Source organism: Haliotis rubra, unplaced genomic scaffold (genome assembly GCF_003918875.1).
Source record: "Haliotis rubra isolate DU_JTF1 unplaced genomic scaffold, ASM391887v1 Scf67, whole genome shotgun sequence".
NCBI lineage: Eukaryota > Metazoa > Mollusca > Gastropoda > Lepetellida > Haliotidae > Haliotis > Haliotis rubra.
The window spans coordinates 1,492,198-1,517,386 of record NW_025767379.1 but is presented as its reverse complement, the minus strand read 5'-3'; the positions used below and the strand labels follow the sequence as shown (position 1 = coordinate 1,517,386).

Here is a 25,189-nt window from a genome sequence, read left to right as displayed (position 1 = left end):
TGACACAGACAATGTACACCATACAACTTGTCTTCTCTCTACCTGACACAGACAATGTACACCATACAACTTGTCTCCTCTCCACCTGACACAGACAATGTACACCATACAACTTGTCTTCCTCTACCTGACCTGACACAGACAATGTACACCATACAACTTGTCTTCTCTCTACCTGACACAGACAATGTACACCATACAACTTGTCTTCTCTACCTGACACAGACAATGTACACCATACAACTTGTCTTCCTCCACCTGACACAGACAATGTACACCATACAACTTGTCTTGTCTCCTCCACCTGACACAGACAATGTACACCATACAACTTCTTCAGCTATGGAGTACCAGTGTACTTGTCTCTCCACCTGACACAGACAATGTACACCATACAACTTCTTCAGCTATGGATGTACCAGTGTACTTGTCTTCCTCCACCTGACACAGACAATGTACACCATACAACTTGTCTTCCTCTACCTGACACAGACAATGTACACCATACAACTTGTCTTCCTCTACCTGACACAGACAATGTACACCATACAACTTGTCTTCCTCTACCTGACACAGACAATGTACACCATACAACTTGTCTTCCTCTACCTGACACAGACAATGTACACCATACAACTTCTTCTTGTCTGACACAGACAATGTACACCATACAACTTGTCTTCCTCCACCTGACACAGACAATGTACACCATACAACTTCTTCAGCTATGGAGTACCAGTGTACTTGTCTTCCTCCACCTGACACAGACAATGTACACCATACAACTTCTTCAGCTATGGAGTACCAGTGTACTTGTCTTCCTCCACCTGACACAGACAATGTACACCATACAACTTGTCTTCCTCTACCTGACACAGACAATGTACACCATACAACTTGTCTTCCTCTACCTGACACAGACAATGTACACCATACAACTTGTCTTCCTCTACCTGACACAGACAATGTACACCATACAACTTCTTCAGCTATGGAGTACCAGTGTACTTGTCTTCCTCCACCTGACACAGACAATGTACACCATACAACTTGTCTTCCTCTACCTGACACAGACAATGTACACCATACAACCTGTCTTCCTCTACCTGACACAGACAATGTACACCATACAACTTCTTCAGCTATGGAGTACCAGTGTACTTGTCTTCCTCCACCTGACACAGACAATGTACACCATACAACTTCTTCAGCTATGGAGTACCAGTGTACTTGTCTTCCTCCACCTGACACAGACAATGTACACCATACAACTTGTCTTCCTCTACCTGACACAGACAATGTACACCATACAACTTGTCTTCCTCTACCTGACACAGACAATGTACACCATACAACTTGTCTTCCTCTACCTGACACAGACAATGTACACCATACAACTTGTCTTCCTCTACCTGACACAGACAATGTACACCATACAACTTGTCTTCCTCTACCTGACACAGACAATGTACACCATACAACTTGTCTTCCTCTACCTGACACAGACAATGTACACCATACAACTTCTTCAGCTATGGAGTACCAGTGTACTTGTCTTCCTCCACCTGACACAGACAATGTACACCATACAACTTGTCTTCTCTCTCTACCTGACACAGACAATGTACACCATACAACTTGTCCTCAATGTACACCTCTACCTGACACAGACAATGTACACCATACAACTTGTCTTCCTCTACCTGACACAGACAATGTACACCATACAACTCCTCCTGACACAGACAATGTACACCATACAACTTGTCTTCTCTCTACCTGACACAGACAATGTACACCATACAACTTGTCTTCCTCTACCTGACACAGACAATGTACACCATACAACTTCTTCTTCTCTACCTGACACAGACAATGTACACCATACAACAGTGTACTTGTCTTCAGCTATGAGTACATACAAGTGTACTTGTTGTCTTCCTCCACCTGACACAGACAATGTACACCATACAACTGTCTTCAGCTACACAGACAATGAGTACCAGTGTACTTGTCTTCCTCCACCTGACACAGACAATGTACACCATACAACTTGTCTTCCTCTACCTGACACAGACAATGTACACCATACAACTTGTCTTCCTCTACCTGACACAGACAATGTACACCATACAACTTGTCTTCTCTACCTGACACAGACAATGTACACCATACAACTTGTCTTCCTCTACCTGACACAGACAATGTACACCATACAACTTGTCTTCCTCTACCTGACACAGACAATGTACACCATACAACTTCTTCAGCTATGGAGTACCAGTGTACTTGTCTTCCTCCACCTGACACAGACAATGTACACCATACAACCTGTCTTCCTCTACCTGACACAGACAATGTACACCATACAACCTGTCTTCCTCTACCTGACACAGACAATGTACACCATACAACTTCTTCAGCTATGGAGTACCAGTGTACTTGTCTTCCTCCACCTGACACAGACAATGTACACCATACAACTTCTTCAGCTATGGAGTACCAGTGTACTTGTCTTCCTCCACCTGACACAGACAATGTACACCATACAACTTGTCTTCCTCTACCTGACACAGACAATGTACACCATACAACTTGTCTTCCTCTACCTGACACAGACAATGTACACCATACAACTTGTCTTCCTCTACCTGACACAGACAATGTACACCATACAACTTGTCTTCCTCTACCTGACACAGACAATGTACACCATACAACTTGTCTTCCTCTACCTGACACAGACAATGTACACCATACAACTTGTCTTCCTCTACCTGACACAGACAATGTACACCATACAACTTCTTCAGCTATGGAGTACCAGTGTACTTGTCTTCCTCCACCTGACACAGACAATGTACACCATACAACTTGTCTTCCTCTACCTGACACAGACAATGTACACCATACAACTTGTCTTCCTCTACCTGACACAGACAATGTACACCATACAACTTGTCTTCCTCTACCTGACACAGACAATGTACACCATACAACCTGTCTTCCTCTACCTGACACAGACAATGTACACCATACAACTTGTCTTCCTCTACCTGACACAGACAATGTACACCATACAACTTGTCTTCCTCTACCTGACACAGACAATGTACACCATACAACTTGTCTTCCTCTACCTGACACAGACAATGTACACCATACAACTTCTTCAGCTATGGAGTACCAGTGTACTTGTCTTCCTCCACCTGACACAGACAATGTACACCATACAACTTCTTCAGCTATGGAGTACCAGTGTACTTGTCTTCCTCCACCTGACACAGACAATGTACACCATACAACTTGTCTTCCTCTACCTGACACAGACAATGTACACCATACAACTTCTTCAGCTATGGAGTACCAGTGTACTTGTCTTCCTCCACCTGACACAGACAATGTACACCATACAACTTGTCTTCCTCTACCTGACACAGACAATGTACACCATACAACTTGTCTTCCTCTACCTGACACAGACAATGTACACCATACAACCTGTCTTCCTCTACCTGACACAGACAATGTACACCATACAACTTCTTCAGCTATGGAGTACCAGTGTACTTGTCTTCCTCCACCTGACACAGACAATGTACACCATACAACTTGTCTTCCTCTACCTGACACAGACAATGTACACCATACAACCTGTCTTCCTCTACCTGACACAGACAATGTACACCATACAACTTCTTCAGCTATGGAGTACCAGTGTACTTGTCTTCCTCCACCTGACACAGACAATGTACACCATACAACTTGTCTTCCTCTACCTGACACAGACAATGTACACCATACAACTTGTCTTCCTCTACCTGACACAGACAATGTACACCATACAACTTGTCTTCCTCTACCTGACACAGACAATGTACACCATACAACTTGTCTTCCTCTACCTGACACAGACAATGTACACCATACAACTTGTCTTCCTCTACCTGACACAGACAATGTACACCATACAACTTCTTCAGCTATGGGTACCAGTGTACTTGTCTTCCTCTACCTGACACAGACAATGTACACCATACAACCTGTCTTCCTCTACCTGACACTGGACAATGTTCCTCCACCTGACACAGACAATGTACACCATACAACTTCTTCCACCTGGAGTACAGACAAGTGTACATACAACTTGTCTTCCTCCACCTGACACAGACAATGTACACCATACAACTTGTCTTCCTCTACCTGACACAGACAATGTACACCATACAACTTGTCTTCCTCTACCTGACACAGACAATGTACACCATACAACTTGTCTTCCTCCACCTGACACAGACAATGTACACCATACAACTTGTCTTCCTCTACCTGACACAGACAATGTACACCATACAACTTGTCTTCCTCTACCTGACACAGACAATGTACACCATACAACTTGTCTTCCTCTACCTGACACAGACAATGTACACCATACAACTTGTCTTCCTCTACCTGACACAGACAATGTACACCATACAACTTCTTGTATGGGAGTACCAGTGTACTGTCTTCCTCCACCTGACACAGACAATGTACACCATACAACTTCTTCAGCTATGGGTACCAGTGTACTTGTCTTCCTCCACCCTGACACAGACAATGTACACCATACAACTTGTCTTCCTCTACCTGACACAGACAATGTACACCATACAACCTGTCTTCCCTCTACCTGACACAGACAATGTACACCATACAACTTCTTCAGCTATGGAGTACCAGTGTACTTGTCTTCCTCCACCTGACACAGACAATGTACACCATACAACTTGTCTTCCTCTACCTGACACAGACAATGTACACCATACAACTTCTTTCAGCTACCTGAGTACCAACTTGTCTTCTCTCCACCTGACACAGACAATGTACACCATACAACTTGTCTTCCTCTACCTACCTGACACAGACAATGTACACCATACAACTTGTCTTCCTCCACCTGACACAGACAATGTACACCATACAACTTGTCTTCCTCTACCTGACACAGACAATGTACACCATACAACTTGTCTTCCTCTACCTGACACAGACAATGTACACCATACAACTTGTCTTCCTCTACCTGACACAGACAATGTACACCATACAACTTCTTCAGCTATGGAGTACCAGTGTACTTGTCTTCCTCCACCTGACACAGACAATGTACACCATACAACTTGTCTTCCTCTACCTGACACAGACAATGTACACCATACAACCTGTCTTCCTCTACCTGACACAGACAATGTACACCATACAACTTCTTCAGCTATGGAGTACCAGTGTACTTGTCTTCCTCCACCTGACACAGACAATGTGTACACCATACAACTTGTCTTCCTCTCCACCTGACACAGACAATGTACACCATACAACTTGTCTTCCTCTACCTGACACAGACAATGTACACCATACAACTTGTCTTCCTCTACCTGACACAGACAATGTACACCATACAACTTGTCTTCCTCTACCTGACACAGACAATGTACACCATACAACCTGTCTTCCTCTACCTGACACAGACAATGTACACCATACAACTTCTTCAGCTATGGAGTACCAGTGTACTTGTCTTCCTCTACCTGACACAGACAATGTACACCATACAACCTGTCTTCCTCTACCTGACACAGACAATGTACACCATACAACTTCTTCAGCTATGGAGTACCAGTGTACTTGTCTTCCTCCACCTGACACAGACAATGTACACCATACAACTTGTCTTCCTCTACCTGACACAGACAATGTACACCATACAACTTGTCTTCCTCTACCTGACACAGACAATGTACACCATACAACTTCTTCAGCTATGGAGTACCAGTGTACTTGTCTTCCTCCACCTGACACAGACAATGTACACCATACAACTTGTCTTCCTCTACCTGACACAGACAATGTACACCATACAACTTGTCTTCCTCTACCTGACACAGACAATGTACACCATACAACTTGTCTTCCTCTACCTGACACAGACAATGTACACCATACAACTTGTCTTCCTCTACCTGACACAGACAATGTACACCATACAACTTCTTCAGCTATGGAGTACCAGTGTACTTGTCTTCCTCCACCTGACACAGACAATGTACACCATACAACTTCTTCAGCTATGGAGTACCAGTGTACTTGTCTTCCTCCACCTGACACAGACAATGTACACCATACAACTTGTCTTCCTCTACCTGACACAGACAATGTACACCATACAACCTGTCTTCCTCTACCTGACACAGACAATGTACACCATACAACTTCTTCAGCTATGGAGTACCAGTGTACTTGTCTTCCTCCACCTGACACAGACAATGTACACCATACAACTTGTCTTCCTCTACCTGACACAGACAATGTACACCATACAACTTGTCTTCCTCTACCTGACACAGACAATGTACACCATACAACTTGTCTTCCTCTACCTGACACAGACAATGTACACCATACAACCTGTCTTCCTCTACCTGACACAGACAATGTACACCATACAACTTCTTCAGCTATGGAGTACCAGTGTACTTGTCTTCCTCTACCTGACACAGACAATGTACACCATACAACCTGTCTTCCTCTACCTGACACAGACAATGTACACCATACAACTTCTTCAGCTATGGAGTACCAGTGTACTTGTCTTCCTCCACCTGACACAGACAATGTACACCATACAACTTGTCTTCCTCTACCTGACACAGACAATGTACACCATACAACTTCTTCAGCTATGGAGTACCAGTGTACTTGTCTTCCTCCACCTGACACAGACAATGTACACCATACAACTTCTTCAGCTATGGAGTACCAGTGTACTTGTCTTCCTCCACCTGACACAGACAATGTACACCATACAACTTGTCTTCCTCTACCTGACACAGACAATGTACACCATACAACTTCTTCAGCTATGGAGTACCAGTGTACTTGTTCCTCCACCCTGACACAGACAATGTACACCATACAACTTGTCTTCCTCTACCTGACACAGACAATGTACACCATACAACTTGTCTTCCTCTACCTGACACAGACAATGTACACCATACAACTTCTTCAGCTATGGAGTACCAGTGTACTTGTCTTCCTCCACCTGACACAGACAATGTACACCATACAACTTCTTCAGCTATGGAGTACCAGTGTACTTGTCTTCCTCCACCTGACACAGACAATGTACACCATACAACTTGTCTTCCTCTACCTGACACAGACAATGTACACCATACAACTTGTCTTCCTCTACCTGACACAGACAATGTACACCATACAACTTGTCTTCCTCTACCTGACACAGACAATGTACACCATACAACTTGTCTTCCTCTACCTGACACAGACAATGTACACCATACAACTTCTTCAGCTATGGAGTACCAGTGTACTTGTCTTCCTCCACCTGACACAGACAATGTACACCATACAACTTCTTCAGCTATGGAGTACCAGTGTACTTGTCTTCCTCCACCTGACACAGACAATGTACACCATACAACTTGTCTTCCTCCACCTGACACAGACAATGTACACCATACAACTTGTCTTCCTCTACCTGACACAGACAATGTACACCATACAACTTGTCTTCCTCTACCTGACACAGACAATGTACACCATACAACTTGTCTTCCTCTACCTGACACAGACAATGTACACCATACAACTTGTCTTCCTCTACCTGACACAGACAATGTACACCATACAACTTCTTCAGCTATGGAGTACCAGTGTACTTGTCTTCCTCCACCTGACACAGACAATGTACACCATACAACTTGTCTTCCTCTACCTGACACAGACAATGTACACCATACAACCTGTCTTCCTCTACCTGACACAGACAATGTACACCATACAACTTCTTCAGCTATGGAGTACCAGTGTACTTGTCTTCCTCCACCTGACACAGACAATGTACACCATACAACTTGTCTTCCTCTACCTGACACAGACAATGTACACCATACAACTTGTCTTCCTCTACCTGACACAGACAATGTACACCATACAACTTGTCTTCCTCTACCTGACACAGACAATGTACACCATACAACCTGTCTTCCTCTACCTGACACAGACAATGTACACCATACAACTTCTTCAGCTATGGAGTACCAGTGTACTTGTCTTCCTCTACCTGACACAGACAATGTACACCATACAACCTGTCTTCCTCCACCTGACACAGACAATGTACACCATACAACTTGTCTTCCTCTACCTGACACAGACAATGTACACCATACAACTTGTCTTCCTCTACCTGACACAGACAATGAACACCATACAACTTGTCTTCCTCTACCTGACACAGACAATGTACACCATACAACTTCTTCAGCTATGGAGTACCAGTGTACTTGTCTTCCTCCACCTGACACAGACAATGTACACCATACAACTTGTCTTCCTCTACCTGACACAGACAATGTACACCATACAACTTGTCTTCCTCTACCTGACACAGACAATGTACACCATACAACTTGTCTTCCTCTACCTGACACAGACAATGTACACCATACAACTTGTCTTCCTCTACCTGACACAGACAATGTACACCATACAACTTCTTCAGCTATGGAGTACCAGTGTACTTGTCTTCCTCCACCTGACACAGACAATGTACACCATACAACTTGTCTTCCTCTACCTGACACAGACAATGTACACCATACAACTTGTCTTCCTCTACCTGACACAGACAATGTACACCATACAACTTTGTCTTCCTCTACCTGACACAGACAATGTACACCATACAACTTGTCTTCCTCTACCTGACACAGACAATGTACACCATACAACTTGTCTTCCTCCACCTGACACAGACAATGTACACCATACAACTTGTCTTCCTCTACCTGACACAGACAATGTACACCATACAACTTGTCTTCCTCTACCTGACACAGACAATGTACACCATACAACTTGTCTTCCTCCACCTGACATGGACAATGTACACCATACAAGTGTACCAGTGTACTTGTCTTCCTCCACCTGACACAGACAATGTACACCATACAACTTCTTCAGCTATGGAGTACCAGTGTACTTGTCTTCCTCCACCTGACACAGACAATGTACACCATACAACTTCTTCAGCTATGGAGTACCAGTGTACTTGTCTTCCTCCACCTGACACAGACAATGTACACCATACAACTTGTCTTCCTCTACCTGACACAGACAATGTACACCATACAACCTGTCTTCCTCCACCTGACACAGACAATGTACACCATACAACTTCTTCAGCTATGGACAATGTACCAGTGTACTTGTCTTCCTCCACCTGACACAGACAATGTACACCATACAACTTGTCTTCCTCTACCTGACACAGACAATGTACACCATACAACTTGTTTCCTCTACCTGACACAGACAATGTACACCATACAACTGTCTTCCTCTACCTGACACAGACAATGTACACCATACAACTTGTCTTCCTCTACCTGACACAGACAATGTACACCATACAACTTCTTCAGCTATGGAGTACCAGTGTACTTGTCTTCTGTCTCCTCACCTGACACAGACAATGTACACCATACAACTTCTCTTCAGCTATGTACACCAGTGTACTTGTCTTCCTCCACCTGACACAGACAATGTACACCATACAACTTGTCTTCCTCTACCTGACACAGACAATGTACACCATACAACCTGTCTTCCTCTACCTGACACACAGACAATGTACACCATACAACTTCTTCAGCTATGGAGTACCAGTGTACTTGTCTTCCTCCACCTGACACAGACAATGTACACCATACAACTTGTCTTCCTCTACCTGACACAGACAATGTACACCATACAACTTGTCTTCCTCTACCTGACACAGACAATGTACACCATACAACTTGTCTTCCCTCTACCTGACACAGACAATGTACACCATACAACCTGTCTTCCTCTACCTGACACAGACAATGTACACCCATACAAGCTTGTCTTCTTCAGCCTGACACAGACAATGTACACCAACTTGTCTTCCTCTACCACACAGACTTGTCACCATACAACTGACTTCAGACAATGTACACCATACAACTTGTCTTCCTCCACCTGACACAGACAATGTACACCATACAACTTGTCTTCTCTACCCTGACACAGACAATGTACACCATACAACTTCTTCAGCTATGGAGTACCAGTGTACTTGTCTTCCTCCACCTGACACAGACAATGTACACCATACAACTTCTTCAGCTATGGAGTACCAGTGTACTTGTCTTCCTCTCCACCTGACACAGACAATGTACACCATACAACTTGTCTTCCTCTACCTGACACAGACAATGTACACCATACAACTTCTTCAGCTATGGAGTACCAGTGTACTTGTCTTCTCTCCACCTGACACAGACAATGTACACCATACAACTTGTCTTCCTCTACCTGACACAGACAATGTACACCATACAACTTGTCTTCCTCTACCTGACACAGACAATGTACACCATACAACCTTACAACTTTCTTCCTCTATGGACAATGTACCAACTGTCTTCCTCCTATGGACACAGACAATGTACACCCATGTCTTCTCTCCACCTGACACAGACAATGTACACCATACAACTTCTTCAGCTATGGAGTACCAGTGTACTTGTCTTCCTCCACCTGACACAGACAATGTACACCATACAACTTGTCTCCTCTACCTGACACAGACAATGTACACCATACAACTTGTCTTCCTCTACCTGACACAGACAATGTACACCATACAACTTGTCTCCTCCTCTACCTGACACAGACAATGTACACCATACAACTTGTCTTCCTCTACCTGACACAGACAATGTACACCATACAACTTCTTCAGCTATGGAGTACCAGTGTACTTGTCTTCCTCCACCTGACACAGACAATGTACACCATACAACTTCTTCAGACAATGTACACCATGTGATGTTCCCTCTATGGAGTACCAGTGTACTTGTCTTCCTCCACCTGACACAGACAATGTACACCATACAACTTGTCTTCCTCCACCTGACACAGACAATGTACACCATACAACTTGTCTTCCTCTACCTGACACAGACAATGTACACCATACAACTTGTCTTCCTCTACCTGACACAGACAATAATGTACACCATACAACTTGTCTTCCTCTACCTGACACAGACAATGTACACCATACAACTTGTCTTCCTCTACCTGACACAGACAATGTACACCATACAACTTCTTCAGCTATGGAGTACCAGTGTACTTGTCTTCCTCCACCTGACACAGACAATGTACACCATACAACTTGTCTTCCTCTACCTGACACAGACAATGTACACCATACAACCTGTCTTCCTCTACCTGACACAGACAATGTACACCATACAACTTCTTCAGCTATGGAGTACCAGTGTACTTGTCTTCCTCCACCTGACACAGACAATGTACACCATACAACTTGTCTTCCTCTACCTGACACAGACAATGTACACCATACAACTTGTCTTTCTCTACCTGACACAGACAATGTACACCATACAACTTGTCTTCCTCTACCTGACACAGACAATGTACACCATACAACCTGTCTTCCTCTACCTGACACAGACAATGTACACCATACAACTTCTTCAGCTATGACACAGTGCCAGTGTACTTGTCTTCCTCTACCTGACACAGACAATGTACACCATACAACCTGTCTTCCTCCACCTGACACAGACAATGTACACCATACAACTTGTCTTCCTCTACCTGACACAGACAATGTACACCATACAACTTGTCTTCCTCTACCTGACACAGACAATGAACACCATACAACTTGTCTTCCTCTACCTGACACAGACAATGTACACCATACAACTTCTTCAGCTATGGGTACCAGTGTACTTGTTCTTCCTCCACCTGACACAGACAATGTACACTATACAACTTGTCTCCTCTACCATGACACAGACAATGTACACCATACAACCTCTACCTGACACAGACAATGTACACCATACAACTTGTCTTCCTCTACCTGACACAGACAATGTACACCATACAACTTGTCTTCCTCTACCTGACACAGACAATGTACACCATACAACTTCTTCAGCTATGGGTACCAGTGTACTGTGTTCTCTCCACCTGACACAGACAATGTACACCATACAACTTGTCTTCCTCTACCTGACACAGACAACAATGTACACCATACAACTTGTCTTCCTCTACCTGACACAGACAATGTACACCATACAACTTGTCTTCCTCTACCTGACACAGACAATGTACACCATACAACTTGTCTTCCTCTACCTGACACAGACAATGTACACCATACAACTTGTCTTCCTCCACCTGACACAGAGACAATGTACACCATACAACTTGTCTTCCTCTACCTGACACAGACAATGTACACCATACAACTTGTCTTCCTCTACCTGACACAGACAATGTACACCATACAACTTCTTCAGCTATGACACAGACAATGTACACCATACAACTTGTCTTCCTCCACCTGACACAGACAATGTACACCATACAACTTCTTCAGCTATGGAGTACCAGTGTACTTGTCTTCCTCCACCTGACACAGACAATGTACACCATACAACTTCTTCAGCTATGGAGTACCAGTGTACTTGTCTTCCTCTACCTGACACAGACAATGTACACCATACAACCTGTCTTCCTCCACCTGACACAGACAATGTACACCATACAACTTGTCTTCCTCTACCTGACACAGACAATGTACACCATACAACTTGTCTTCCTCTACCTGACACAGACAATACATACAACTTGTCTTCCTCTACCTGACACAGACAATGTACACCATACAACTTCTTCAGCTATGGAGTACCAGTGTGCTTGTCTTCTTCCTCCACCTGACACAGACAATGTACACCATACAACTTGTCTTCCTCTACCCTCTGTACAGACAATGTACACCATACAACTTGTCTTCCTCTACCTGACACAGACAATGTACACCATACAACTTGTCTTCCTCTACCTGGACACCAGACAATGTACACCATACAACTTCTTCAGCTATGGAGTACCAGTGCACCATACAACTTGTCTTCCTCCACCTGACACAGACAATGTACACACATACAACTTGTCTTCCTCTACCTGACACAGACAATGTACACCATACAACTTGTCTTCCTCTACCTGACACGGACAATGTACACCATACAACTTGTCTTCCTCTCTACCTGACACAGACAATGTACACCATACAACTTGTCTTCCTCTCACCTGACACAGACAATGTACACCATACAACTTGTCTTCCTCCACCTGACACAGACAATGTACACCATACAACTTGTCTTCCCTCTACCTGACACAGACAATGTACACCATACAACCTGTCTTCCCTCTACCTGACACAGACAATGTACACCATACAACTTCTTCAGCTATGACCTGTACCAGTGTACTTGTCTTCCTCCACCTGACACAGACAATGTACACCATACAACTTCTTCAGCTATGGGTACCAGTGTACTTGTCTTCTCCACCTGACACAGACAATGTACACCATACAACTTCCTTCAGCTATGATGAGTACCAGTGTACTTGTCTTCCTCCACCTGACACAGACAATGTACACCATACAACTTGTCTTCCTCTACCTGACACAGACAATGTACACCATACAACCTGTCTTCCTCTACCTGACACAGACAATGTGCACCATACAACTTCTTCAGCTATGGAGTACCAGTGTGCTTGTCTTCCTCCACCTGACACAGACAATGTACACCATACAACTTGTCTTCCTCTACCTGACACAGACAATGTACACCATACAACTTGTCTTCCTCTACCTGACACAGACAATGTACACCATACAACTTGTCTTCCTCTACCTGACACAGACAATGTGCACCATACAACCTGTCTTCCTCTACCTGACACAGACAATGTACACCATACAACTTCTTCAGCTATGGAGTACCAGTGTACTTGTCTTCCTCCACCTGACACAGACAATGTACACCATACAACTTGTCTTCCTCTACCTGACACAGACAATGTACACCATACAACTTGTCTTCCTCTACCTGACACAGACAATGTACACCATACAACTTGTCTTCCTCTACCTGACACAGACAATGTACACCATACAACCTGTCTTCCTCTACCTGACACAGACAATGTACACCATACAACTTCTTCAGCTATGAGTACCAGTGTACTTGTCTTCCTCTACCTGACACAGACAATGTACACCATACAACCTGTCTTCCTCTACCTGACACAGACAATGTACACCATACAACTTCTTCAGCTATGGAGTACCAGTGTACTTGTCTTCCTCCACCTGACACAGACAATGTACACCATACAACTTGTCTTGTCTTCCTCTACCTGACACAGACAATGTACACCATACAACTTGTCTTCCTCCACCTGACACAGACAATGTACACCATACAACTTGTCTTCTCTCTACCTACACACAGACAATGTACACCATACAACCTGTCTTCCTCTACCTGACACAGACAATGTACACCATACAACTTCTTCAGCTATGGGTACCAGTGTACTTGTCTTCCTCCACCTGACACAGACAATGTACACCATACAACTTGTCTTCCTCTACCTGACACAGACAATGTACACCATACAACTTGTCTTCCTCTACCTGACACAGACAATGTACACCATACAACTTGTCTTCCTCTACCTGACACAGACAATGTACACCATACAACCTGTCTTCCTCTACCTGACACAGACAATGTACACCATACAACTTCTTCAGCTATGGAGTACCAGTGTACTTGTCTTCCTCCACCTGACACAGACAATGTACACCATACAACTTGTCTTCCCTACCTACCTTCCTCCGCCCCTGACACAGACAATGTACACCATACAACTTGTCTTCCTCTACCTGACACAGACAATGTACACCATACAACTTGTCTTCCTCTACCTGACACAGACAATGTACACCATACAACTTGTCTTCCTCTACCTGACACAGACAATGTACACCATACAACTTGTCTTCCTCTACCTGACACAGACAATGTACACCATACAACCTGTCTTCCTCTACCTGACACAGACAATGTACACCATACAACTTCTTCAGCTATGGAGTACCAGTGTACTTGTCTTCCTCTACCTGACACAGACAATGTACACCATACAACCTGTCTTCCTCTACCTGACACAGACAATGTACACCATACAACTTCTTCAGCTGGCTACAATGTACACAGTGTACTTGTCTTCCTCCACCTGACACAGACAATGTACACCATACAACTTGTCTTCCTCTACCTGACACAGACAATGTACACCATACAACTTCTTCAGCTATGGAGTACCAGTGTACTTGTTTTCCTCCACCTGACACAGACAATGTACACCATACAACTTCTTCAGCTATGGAGTACCAGTGTACTTGTCTTCCTCCACCTGACACAGACAATGTACACCATACAACTTGTCTTCCCTCTACCTGACACAGACAATGTACACCATACAACTTGTCTTCCTCCACCTGACACAGACAATGTACACCATACAACTTGTCTTCCTCTACCTGATGACACAGACAATGTACACCATACAACCTGTCTTCCTCTACCTGACACAGACAATGTACACCATACAACTTCTTCAGCTATGAGTACCAGTGTACTTGTCTTCCTCCACCTGACACAGACAATGTACACCATACAACTTGTCTTCCTCTACCTGACACAGACAATGTACACCATACAACTTGTCTTCCTCTACCTGACACAGACAATGTACACCATACAACTTGTCTTCCTCTACCTGACACAGACAATGTACACCATACAACCTGTCTTCCTCTACCTGACACAGACAATGTACACCATACAACTTTCTTCAGCTATGGAGTACCAGTGTACTTGTCTTCCTCCACCTGACACAGACAATGTACACCATACAACTTGTCTTCCTCTACCTGACACAGACAATGTACACCATACAACTTGTCTTCCTCTACCTGACACAGACAATGTACACCATACAACTTGTCTTCCTCTACCTGACACAGACAATGTACACCATACAACTTGTCTTCCTCTACCTGACACAGACAATGTACACCATACAACTTGTCTTCCTCTACCTGACACAGACAATGTACACCATACAACCTGTCTTCCTCTACCTGACACAGACAATGTACACCATACAACTTCTTCAGCTATGGAGTACCAGTGTACTTGTCTTCCTCTACCTGACACAGACAATGTACACCATACAACCTGTCTTCCCTCTACCTGACACAGACAATGTACACCATACAACTTCTTCAGCTATGGAGTACCAGTGTACTTGTCTTCCTCCACCTGACACAGACAATGTACACCATACAACTTGTCTTCCTCTACCTGACACAGACAATGTACACCATACAACTTCTTCAGCTATGGAGTACCAGTGTACTTGTTTCCTCCACCTGACACAGACAATGTACACCATACAGTGTACTTGTCTTCCTCCACCTGACACAGACAATGTACACCATACAACTTGTCTTCCTCTACCTGACACAGACAATGTACACCATACAACTTGTCTTCCTCTACCTGACACAGACAATGTACACCATACACTTGTTTCCTCCATACAACACTTGTCTTCCTCTACCTGACACAGACAATGTACACCATACAACCTGTCTTCCTCTACCTGACACAGACAATGTACACCATACAACTTGTCTTCCTCTACCTGACACAGACAATGTACACCATACAACTTCTTCAGCTATGGAGTACCAGTGTACTTGTCTTCCTCCACCTGACACAGACAATGTACACCATACAACCTGTCTTCCTCTACCTGACACAGACAATGTACACCATACAACTTGTCTTCCTCCACCTGACACAGACAATGTACACCATACAACTTGTCTTCCTCCACCTGACACAGACAATATACACCATACAACTTGTCTTCCTCTACCTGACACAGACAATGTACACCATACAACTTGTCTTCCTCTGACACAGACAATGTACACCATACAACTTGTCTTCCTCCACCTGACACAGACAATGTACACCATACAACTTGTCTTCCTCTACCTGACACAGACAATGTACACCATACAACTTGTCTTCCTCCACCTGACACAGACAATGTACACCATACAACTTGTCTTCCTCTACCTGACACAGACAATGTACACCATACAACTTGTCTTTCTCTACCTGACACAGACAATGTACACCATACAACTTGTCTTCCTCCACCTGACACAGACAATGTACACCATACAACTTGTCTTCCTCCACCTGACACAGACAATGTACACCATACAACTTGTCTTCCTCTACCTGACACAGACAATGTACACCATACAACTTGTCTTCCTCCACCTGACACAGACAATGTACACCATACAACTTGTCTTCCTCTACCTGACACAGACAATGTACACCATACAACTTGTCTTCCTCCACCTGACACAGACAATGTACACCATACAACTTGTCTTCCTCTACCTGACACAGACAATGTACACCATACAACCTGTCTTCCTCCACCTGACACAGACAATGTACACCATACAACTTGTCTTCCTCCACCTGACACAGACAATGTACACCATACAACTTGTCTTCCTCTACCTGACACAGACAATGTACACCATACAACCTGTCTTCCTCCACCTGACACAGACAATGTACACCATACAACTTGTCTTCCTCTACCTGACACAGACAATGTACACCATACAACTTGTCTTCCTCCACCTGACACAGACAATGTACACCATACAACTTCTTCAGCTATGGAGTACCAGTGTACTTGTCTTCCTCTATCTGACACAGACAATGTACACCATACAACTTGTCTTCCTCTACCTGACACAGACAATGTACACCATACAACTTCTTCAGCTATGGAGTACTAGTGTACTTGTCTTCCTCCACCTGACACACACAGCAACACAACACGTACACAACACAACATGTACACAACACAACTCTTGCAGCCAGGTCATACCAAGACTTCACTTCCTCCATGTAATATATACCAGACAATTTGTATACCATACATTCTTACGTATTTCCTTTTAGAATGACTCCTGGCATCTGTAGATCCTAACTCCCCTCATCCATGATTCAAGTGTCTCAGTCTTATGAAAGAGAGGACTACTGATTTAAGATGTTTACATGTCAGCACCTTCTACTACATACATCAGTCAAGTTCAATGTAGGAAGCAGGTAGAGGACAGTGACTGAATGTATGATGGCCTCACCTGAGGTCTATTCACTGCTTCCTTCCCCTGCCTTACCTTCAACTCTACACTTGCCACCTGAGGAAACCTTCCCCTGCCTTACCTTCAACTCTACACTTGCCACCTGAGGAAACCTTCCCCTGCCTTACCTTCAACTCTACACTTGCCACCTGAGGAAACGAGCCACAGGAGAAGTTGCCACCTCGTACACCGAGACCCACACTGGAGGACAACGTGTCGGCCTCTAGCTGGGCAATCACCTCCTCATGGGACACCAGCTCTGTAGACAGAAACACACAAGTTAGATCTTGCCACCGCGTACACCGAGACCCACACTGGAGGACAACGTGTCGGCCTCTAGCTGGGCAATCACCTCCTCATGGGACACCAGCTCTGTAGACAGAAACACACAAGTTAGATCTTGCCACCGCGTACACCGAGACCCACACTGGAGGACAACGTGTCGGCCTCTAGCTGGGCAATCACCTCCTCATGGGACACCAGCTCTGTAGACAGAAACACACAAGTTAGATCTTGCCACCGCGTACACCGAGACCCACACTGGAGGACAAGCGTGGCCGGCGGCCTCTAGCTGGGCAATCACCTCCTCATGGGACACCAGCTCTGTAGACAGAAACACACAAGTTAGATCTTGCCACAGCGTACACGAGACCCACACTGGAGGGACAGCGTGTACGGCCTCTAGCTGGGCAATCACCTCCTCATGGGACACCAGCTCTGTAGACAGAAACACACCAGTTAGAACTTGCCACAGCGTGCGAGACCCACACTGGAGGACAGCGTGCCGGCCTCTAGCTGGGCAATCACCTCCTCATGGGACACCAGCTCTGTAGACAGAAACACACCAGTTAGAACTTGCCACCGGCGTACACGAGACCCACACTGGAGGGACAGCGTGCCGGCCTCTAGCTGGGCAATCACCTCCTCATGGGACACCAGCTCTGTAGACAGAAACACACCAGTTAGATCTTGCCACCTCGTACACCGAGACCCACACTGGAGGACAACGTGTCGGACTCTAGCTGGGCAATCACCTCCTCATGGGACACCAGCTCTGTAGACAGAAACACACCAGTTAGATCTTGCCACGGCGTACACGAGACCCACACTGGAGGACAGCGTGGCCGGACTCTAGCTGGGCAATCACCTCCTCATGGGACACCAGCTCTGTAGACAGAAACACACCAGTTAGAACTTGCCACCGCGTACACCGAGACCCACACTGGAGGACAACGTGTCGGACTCTAGCTGGGCAATCACCTCCTCATGGGACACCAGCTCTGTAGACAGAAACACACCAGTTAGAACTTGCCACCTGCGTACACCGAGACCCACACTGGAGGACAACGTGTCGGACTCTAGCTGGGCAATCACCTCCTCATGGGACACCAGCTCTGTAGACAGAAACACACCAGTTAGAACTTGCCACAGCGTGCCGAGACCCACACTGGAGGACAACGTGTCGGACTCTAGCTGGGCAATCACCTCCTCATGGGACACCAGCTCTGTAGACAGAAACACACCAGTTAGAACTTGCCACCGCGTACACCGAGACCCACACTGGAGGACAACGTGTCGGCCTCTAGCTGGGCAATCACCTCCTCATGGGACACCAGCTCTGTAGACAGAAACACACCAGTTAGAACTTGCCACCTCGTACACCGAGACCCACACTGGAGGACAACGTGTCGGCCTCTAGCTGGGCAATCACCTCCTCATGGGACACCAGCTCTGTAGACAGAAACACACAAGTTAGATCTTGCCACAGCGTACACGAGACCCACACTGGAGGGACAGCGTGTGCGGCCTCTAGCTGGGCAATCACCTCCTCATGGGACACCAGCTCTGTAGACAGAAACACACAAGTTAGATCTTGCCACCGCGTACACCGAGACCCACACTGGAGGACAACGTGTCGGCCTCTAGCTGGGCAATCACCTCCTCATGGGACACCAGCTCTGTAGACAGAAACACACAAGTTAGATCTTGCCACCGCGTACACCGAGACCCACACTGGAGGACAACGTGTCGGCCTCTAGCTGGGCAATCACCTCCTCATGGGACACCAGCTCTGTAGACAGAAACACACAAGTTAGATCTTGCCACCTCGTACACCAAACCCCACACTGAGGATGTTTCTGTCTCTAGCTTGTGAAATGAGACATAATATGTATAATAAAGGAAGTTTCATGCTAGAAGTCATTACCTATGTTTGTGGTTCAAGGTGACTCACTGGATGGAATAGAAAGGGCTGACTATATGCCACTGTACACAGCTGGGGATGTCACTCATTTGTTTGTGCCAGAGTGTGACCATAAAACAAGCAACCCAACTGGTAGGAGCTGATTTTAATCTGAATTAATGCACTCACTTCCATCTCGCAGGATTGGGCTCTCCAACAGGACTTCACAGAACAAAGGGAGGTAATACTTGAGTTTCTGCGGTAGGTTGCTTGAATCCAGTAAGGCTACAATCTGAACAAAAGACAATTCTAGTTTGGTTTTGTTGATGAAAATAATATAAACAAACAGATCATATATATAGTTGACACCTCATCCGTCTGTCTGTCCGTCTGTAATCATTTTGTTTCTGGAACATAATACTACAACCGTTCAATATTTTTCAACACATATTGGTAGATGTATCAAACAGAACCTTAAGCGGTGCCTCTTGCTATTTACAGATTTTTGGCATTTTTATTTTAGCCCAGTTACTATGGAAACAATTGGGACTTAGTCTCAAAAGGGAGGGGTGGGCTTCATTTCCGGAGCACAACTTGAAAACCTTGGCAGACATATCAAACAGAGACCTTTTGCTGTTTGCAGATTTTGGGCATTTATATTTTTCATGATTTCCATGGAAACGATTTGGACTTTAAGAAAAGTTCTGTCAGATGATTTGTTTTTTTTCAAATATGTGGGGGCTGGGGGGATTGGTCATCTTTGATGATTCATGTGTTTATATGGGGCCCTTTAGACTATGGGTCTGAGGCCCTTTTGACTTTTTGATGCGTCCCTTTTGACTTTTTGTTCCAGCCCTTTTGACTAGGGGTTTGCGGCCCATTTGACTTTCTTGCGGACTTTTTGACTTTTCCGTTTTGGGGCCCTTTTGTCATGCGTCCCTTTTGACCTTATCCTGTACAACAGCACCCAGGGTTCTTTTGTTCATCTGCATACAGGGGGTAGTTGTACAAAACAACCTTAGTGCTAAGACAATCATAAGTCTATGTTAAGGTATGGGAGTTACAATCACCTTAGCACTAAGGTCGCTCTGTACAACAGCACCCACATAGCTAAAATGAGTAAGGCATAATGTTCATCTCTACCAAGAGCCCACAAAAAAGAAACTGACAGAGCACAAACTAAACTGATATAAGATTGAGCATTACCTGGACAAAATTTGTGTGAATGTGATCAAGCTGGAACGTAAACGGAATTTCAGCCAATGGAAACTCAGGAATCTTGTTTGCTGCCTCCTTACTGAGGTTTGCAGCAGGAATTAGGGGATGGAACTGTATACTGCCAACATCGGGAACAGTTACACTCGTCAACAGATCCTCAGGAGGTTCAATCTGTCATGGAGAAACAACAATCAGGTTTACAGACAGATTTCTGGGGAAGATTATGTTTCCCCTGACCTAACTATGGTATAATTGCTGAATAATTGCTGAATCTACAAGGAACCTGAGCATCATACACAGACACATACCACTGTTATCCCTTTCTATTATTACCTCATTTTCCTTCGTGGCCTTCTCCAATAGCTTCGCCAGATTAGACAAGCCATCTTCTCCCAGCTTCTTCCTCTGGGCAGCCACTCTCTCCTTCTCCGTCTTCCCCATGTCTTCCATCAGGGACTTGCTGGGCGTACCCACCACCTGACAGACAGAAACCTCTATAACACCACACAATAACCAATAATCGATCAGTCATGAAGGCAGTATAATGTATTATGGGCCCAAGAAACAGATATTGAAGTCCTAAGGCTAGCAGATCTCACATGACATAACAAAAGCTCACTTGATTTTCAGCCAGATAATGTAAAGCTAAGTGGGATATACTCACTGTGACTGTGGGTTTGTCCACAAAGTAGGTGTTGAGCAGTTCTACCCAGAAGTCCTCCGTCTCGTCCTTCATCTTCTTGTAGTTGTTGATGGAGTTGACTCGTATGTCCAGCTGGAGCAGCAACACAACCTACACATCACCTTACTCCATAGTGTACCAGTGTGTTGTACACTACAGTCAGCATTATAGTTATATCCTGGTGGATCTATATCTGGACCAGACAAGCCAGTGACTGATAGAAACACCATGCCAACTCCACTGTGTGTCGTGGATATCCTTCCACATTATGAATGGAGGTATGAGTGACACGGAGACAGTGTCTGTAGAAGTGTACTGATCATCATACATAACTGTCAAGTCTGTCTACAGAACACATTTGTTGTTTGTTTGATGTTTAATGCTGGCTGTGGTCTGTAAATAATCAAGTCTGGACCAGACAATCCAGTGATCAACAACATGAGCACTGGTCAACACAACTGGGGTACGATGACATGGGTTAAATAGTCAGCAAACCTGACCACCTGATCCTTATAGTCGCCTCTTACAACAAGCGAGGGTTGCTGTTGACCAATTCTAATGTGAATCCTCATGAGTACAAAATCTGACTTAGTACGAACTTATATATATTTTACTAAGGCTGCCAATTTGCAAGAAAATAATCCCTCTTTCATTGCCACTCTGTGACTGAAATACTGGTCAAATATTGGCAAATATCTTGATCATTTACCACAACAAGCATTGACTAAATCCTGGGTTCGATTTCACACTAATTCACTTATTAGTCCCTGTTTACTGGAGATGACGTGAGATGGGGAATACTATTAATGATGAGCACTCAACAGTATTTCAGCTTTGTCACTACGGTCCATAGATAACGGGGACTGGACAATGATCAGCAGAGTTGGAAAAAGTTTGGATCTCACAGCCTATACTTACATCATCCTTGTTGTCTCCATACAGGAAGTCCCCGATGAGGATGAACGCCATCGTGTCGTGGGGCTGATCCTCCACCTGAACAACACCAGTGGGCAGTTAGTTTCCAAGGATTTCATCTTGCATTTAAATATCGAAGTGTTATTTCTGGAGACCATAGTTCAGCGGCCAGATAACACTAATACCTGCAGGAACATATCTGGATTAAACAAAGTCGTCTCTTAAAAATGACATTGTAAGGGAAGACAAATGGCTAATAATTTCTGTGTACCTCATCACTCTATCACTTGACTGGTTTCTGGGAATAATACAGCTGCAGATCATAAGCTGCCATTATTATTCAGCACTAAATAACTGTTACGTGTTGGCTTCTATTTGTCATTTGCCAATCACCCATCTACGCCAGTTAACTGTTGGCTTCCATTGTTTAGCCTCCATCTTTGTTGTGTTATTACTTCTGTAGTTCTTACATGTACATACATGAGTTTCATACCATGCATATGATCTCTACTTCATACCATCATTCACCCGATGAAGGAGCAAGGATATACTCCGAAACGTTGTGTTAATCATAATAAAGAAGTTGAAATCCATAAAACTCTCTTCCTTACAACCATGGTTGACTTTTGGAATTTGCACAAAGTAATTAGTGATGTAGTATGGTAAATAAACTTTAGAGGTATCGTGTTTGACAGGTAGTTATCTGGTGACAGATACATTCAAGAGGCACACACTCAGGATTTTTAAAAAGGAATGTGGCGTGGGAGCACAAATCTTATCAAGGGCCATCTTAACATGAAAGGTAGATCCCCCCATCTGATTGTACCTGTGCTACTCACGTTATTGAGAGACTCCAACACACTCCTGTGGACGAGACTCTGCAGTCTCTTCATATCAATCTTTTCCTCTCCTGATCCCAGCTTCCGCAGCACGTCCTTCAACCTGGTCATTTCACAAGTCACAATATCAGCAGTATCCATGTTTCAGTACATCATATCTCGATTCTAACACAATAAACACCCCTGGATCCTACAATCACCTTAGTTTCATTTACATACATGCTAAATACCCATGACCCCTTTCAACACCTTAGTTTAGTCTACACACACGGCAAATATGACAGACCCACCCATAACCATAGTTAAATAGACAGCAAGCCATCTCCTGTCCTCTGATAACTAACTTATCAAAATGTTCTTGAATGTGAGTTCCACATACACTGGCATTAAGAATTATGACCTCTTGCAAGTGGGCAACTGACTGACAAGACTTTTCACCTTGAGCAATTAGGTCTATAAGAAGTTATTATACTGCAAGATGTTCCCAGGTGTATCTGAGTCAGAGCACAATATCTCCACTCCAACGCCAATCAGGAAAGAGCAGTAAATGGATTTGCAGAAAATATACTGACTTTCCTGATAAGTTTGTTTCTTCAATGGATAGGGCCAGGTTTATTTCTTACTTTCCATCAATGTGTTCCAGCTTGTCGACAGGCACGTTTTGGAACATCAGGTAGATACAGCTCTCTCGGTTCTCTATCATGGAGTCTGATATCTGTAACAATGGCACTCTGGCATTACAGTTTCCTACCGAGGCAAACATGTCCATTAGCTGATATCCAAGTCCACACTTTAGGTGAACACTCTTTGAAACTAATGCTCTAGGAACAGTTTTTAACAGAATTACAGTGCAGCGATGTCATAGCATTGTGACGTCATCAAATTCATGACGTATTAGCATTGTCAGGGCATTGTACAAAATCTACTGTCTCCTAGGAGATATCATATGATCTCACACAAGCAATATCTCGTGTGGAACATTTTTTGGATGATAAATCTCTTACTGTGCCACTGGTACTCACAGTCATACAAACACTGAACATCAAAACGGTAGATATAAGTATGATGTGATCGTGAGCAAGCTAGTGGTT

The 25,189-nt window shown here is 44.4% G+C and overlaps 1 protein-coding gene across 1 annotated transcript in view; it reads right to left on the bottom strand.

The window, feature by feature from the left end:
* Window positions 1-25,189, bottom strand: part of LOC124257664 (uncharacterized protein C05D11.1-like) — a 55,528-nt gene that overhangs the window by 9,241 nt on the left and 21,098 nt on the right. Inside the window, exons 9-16 of the mRNA XM_046691778.1 lie at window positions 24,722-24,813; window positions 24,099-24,201; window positions 23,263-23,337; window positions 22,327-22,437; window positions 21,996-22,139; window positions 21,651-21,833; window positions 20,634-20,736; window positions 18,391-18,521 (exon numbers count right to left, since the gene is read on the bottom strand). Coding sequence (XP_046547734.1) covers window positions 18,391-18,521; window positions 20,634-20,736; window positions 21,651-21,833; window positions 21,996-22,139; window positions 22,327-22,437; window positions 23,263-23,337; window positions 24,099-24,201; window positions 24,722-24,813 — 942 coding nt within the window. The remainder of the gene's footprint in view (window positions 1-18,390; window positions 18,522-20,633; window positions 20,737-21,650; window positions 21,834-21,995; window positions 22,140-22,326; window positions 22,438-23,262; window positions 23,338-24,098; window positions 24,202-24,721; window positions 24,814-25,189) is intronic.